The following is a 2,440-nucleotide window of genomic DNA, read 5'->3' on the forward strand; positions in this document are numbered from 1 at the left end:
AGCAAAATCTGGATAGATTTGTGATAAATTTGTTCTCATAATCACATTTAACATATAACTTCTTAATAAATAGAAACCTAGGAAACAAAAAAAGTGCATCCATAATTCCATATTAATCTCACCCATCTGAACTCATACTGGAACAAGAATGACCCAAACCCGTTTTGACATGTTATGCAACACACCCATCTTGCCACCTATAGATATATTGATATGTCTATATCTAAACATATGAACAGAGTATATATACACATAAAATACAACTATTGAGAGATTTTTGAAGATTAAGATCCTTTAGAAAAGAATTAGAAAATACATTTCAAAGTTAAACATGTTTCATAAATCAAACATTCAAACAACAACAAAAAAAAATTTCCTTGAACAGCAGTTCGGATCACTCACGGGACTAAACATTTAAACAACAAAAGTTCACCAACATTTTTTGTTAGCCGTCGATATTTAATGATGTTTTGTCCTTCCACACAACATTACTATAACCAAATAATCTCACAAAACAAGAAACCAACTGGTCCTGAACTACTTCGTCATCAAGATCCGCCACATCAGTTTCTTTCCTCAACGATGTAACCTCCTTATCAGCAATTCCACACGGCACAATATGTTTGAAAAAAGTCAAATCAGGGTCAATATTAAACGCCAACCCATGAGAAGTAATCCCAGACGAAATCCGAACTCCAATTGCACCAATCTTTCTATCCTCGACCCAAACGCCAGTCTCACATTTCCTTTGACCATGAGCTTTGACTCCATATAAAGATGATAATTCAATCATAGTTGACTCAAGATTTTCAACGTATTTTCTAGCACCGAGACTTATATCACGTAACGAAAGAATGGGATATAAAATAGCTTGTCGTGGACCATGAAATGTAATATCACCTCCCCTTTGTGTGTAGTGTAGTTCAGCGCCCATAGATTTGAGTTCTGATTCAGGAATTAATAAATTGTAATCTGTTCGACGTTTGCCAAGTGTGTATGTAGGTGGATGTTGTAACGACAAAAGTGTATCAGAAATTTTATTGATTTTTCTGTCGGAAGCTAGTTTTTCTTGCAATTTAAGCGCTTCTTTGTAATTCATAGTACCCAATCTCCATACCTCAAGATTACGCGGAATTCTCATTACCTGAAGAAAAAAAAAAAAAAAAAACTAGCCTTCTAGCAGCGTATTTTTTCATTTCGTATACTTATTTGTTGAAAATGTATTTTCGTCAAAACATTTTGGAACACAAAGATGATGATATTAGTAAAAGTTTATGTTCTTTACAAAAACGTTAATAAAGGGGCGTATGTCTCGTCTCCTTTGCTCTATACAGACTCATTGATAAGTTAAGATTATCCCTTGAAGCTACAACGACCAAAATTGCAGACTGCAAGGGTTGTGTTTGGTTCTTCAATGGGCTAAACACCCTTCAGTTATTTGTAGACTTTAAGTTTTGAATTACTAATAGATGTATTCATAGATTTTCAGAATTTTAAGTATTATATGCATAATCATTTACATTTATCTAACTAACTTGCAATTAGTGAACAAGAAACGATAAGATAACATCAGAAGTTGATTACTTAAGAGTTAAGACCCATATAACCAACAATCACAGAATTGAAATTCAGTTTGGCATTATAACAAACAGTTTGTGAGCATTACTTTTAAATCTAAATCAACCTAAAAATATAGAAAAGATTAGATCTTTGTAAAGCTAATTACCTTCAGAGATTGAATATGCACCAATGAAATTAGTTAAATCGATATGGTCTTGTGTGGTTAGCAGGTCAATTGCATCGTCATGAAATCCTACGCAGATTATTCTGCTCCAATGAAAATGAGATTTGGTTCGATTCTTTGGGTCAGGTTGTCTTCTTTCGTTGCAAAACGTGGCAAGTTTTTTTCGTGATTAAATATTTAACTTGACTAAAAAAGTCAAAATCTAAAAAATATTTGTAGTGTAGTGGTTAGTAAGGGTGTCTTCCGTTTGTAGGTTTTTGCCAACTGAAATCCAAAGCATATATTTACCTATTTTGTTATTACACCACACATGCTTTACAGTGTTGTATACTACCTATTTTTATTATGTACACAACCAACATATTTTACAGTATTGTACCTATTTTTGTTATGTACACAACCAGCATGTTTTACAGTGTTGTACTGTACAACACTGTAAAGCATGCTGGTTGTGTACATAACAAAAATAGGTTGTGTACATATCATCACCCTTTAAGTTAAGGTGACTATAAAACCGCATTAATCGAACCGTAATCATATTAATCGATAAAATTACATCAAATTAATCAATTGAATAGATAACCGTGAGTCTGCTTAACACTTTTGAATTAACCGAATTTTGTGACTCAGTTATCAAAATAATAGGTACACGCATCGAATTAACCTCGTATATACCATTACAGTAGTATTTTAAAA

The 2,440-nt window shown here is 32.7% G+C and overlaps 1 protein-coding gene across 1 annotated transcript; it reads right to left on the reverse strand.

The window, feature by feature from the left end:
- Window positions 1–276: 276 nt before the first annotated feature.
- LOC139867911 (octanoyltransferase LIP2, mitochondrial) lies at window positions 277–1,913 on the reverse strand. The gene is made up of 2 exons (XM_071856259.1): window positions 1,727–1,913; window positions 277–1,144 (listed from the first exon to the last, which is right to left on the reverse strand). Exon 2 carries the CDS (start codon window positions 1,139–1,141, stop codon window positions 446–448), a length of 696 nt encoding a protein of 231 aa, XP_071712360.1. The 5' UTR covers window positions 1,142–1,144; window positions 1,727–1,913; the 3' UTR covers window positions 277–445.
- Between the last annotated feature and the right edge of the window lie 527 nt (window positions 1,914–2,440).

Source organism: Rutidosis leptorrhynchoides, chromosome 1 (genome assembly GCF_046630445.1).
Source record: "Rutidosis leptorrhynchoides isolate AG116_Rl617_1_P2 chromosome 1, CSIRO_AGI_Rlap_v1, whole genome shotgun sequence".
In the NCBI taxonomy this organism is placed as follows: domain Eukaryota; kingdom Viridiplantae; phylum Streptophyta; class Magnoliopsida; order Asterales; family Asteraceae; genus Rutidosis; species Rutidosis leptorrhynchoides.

Bases quoted from the DNA above. Each gene is read 5' to 3' on its own strand.
- LOC139867911 (XM_071856259.1), bottom strand. From the start codon at position 1,141: ATGAGAATTCCGCGTAATCTTGAGGTATGGAGATTGGGTACTATGAAT.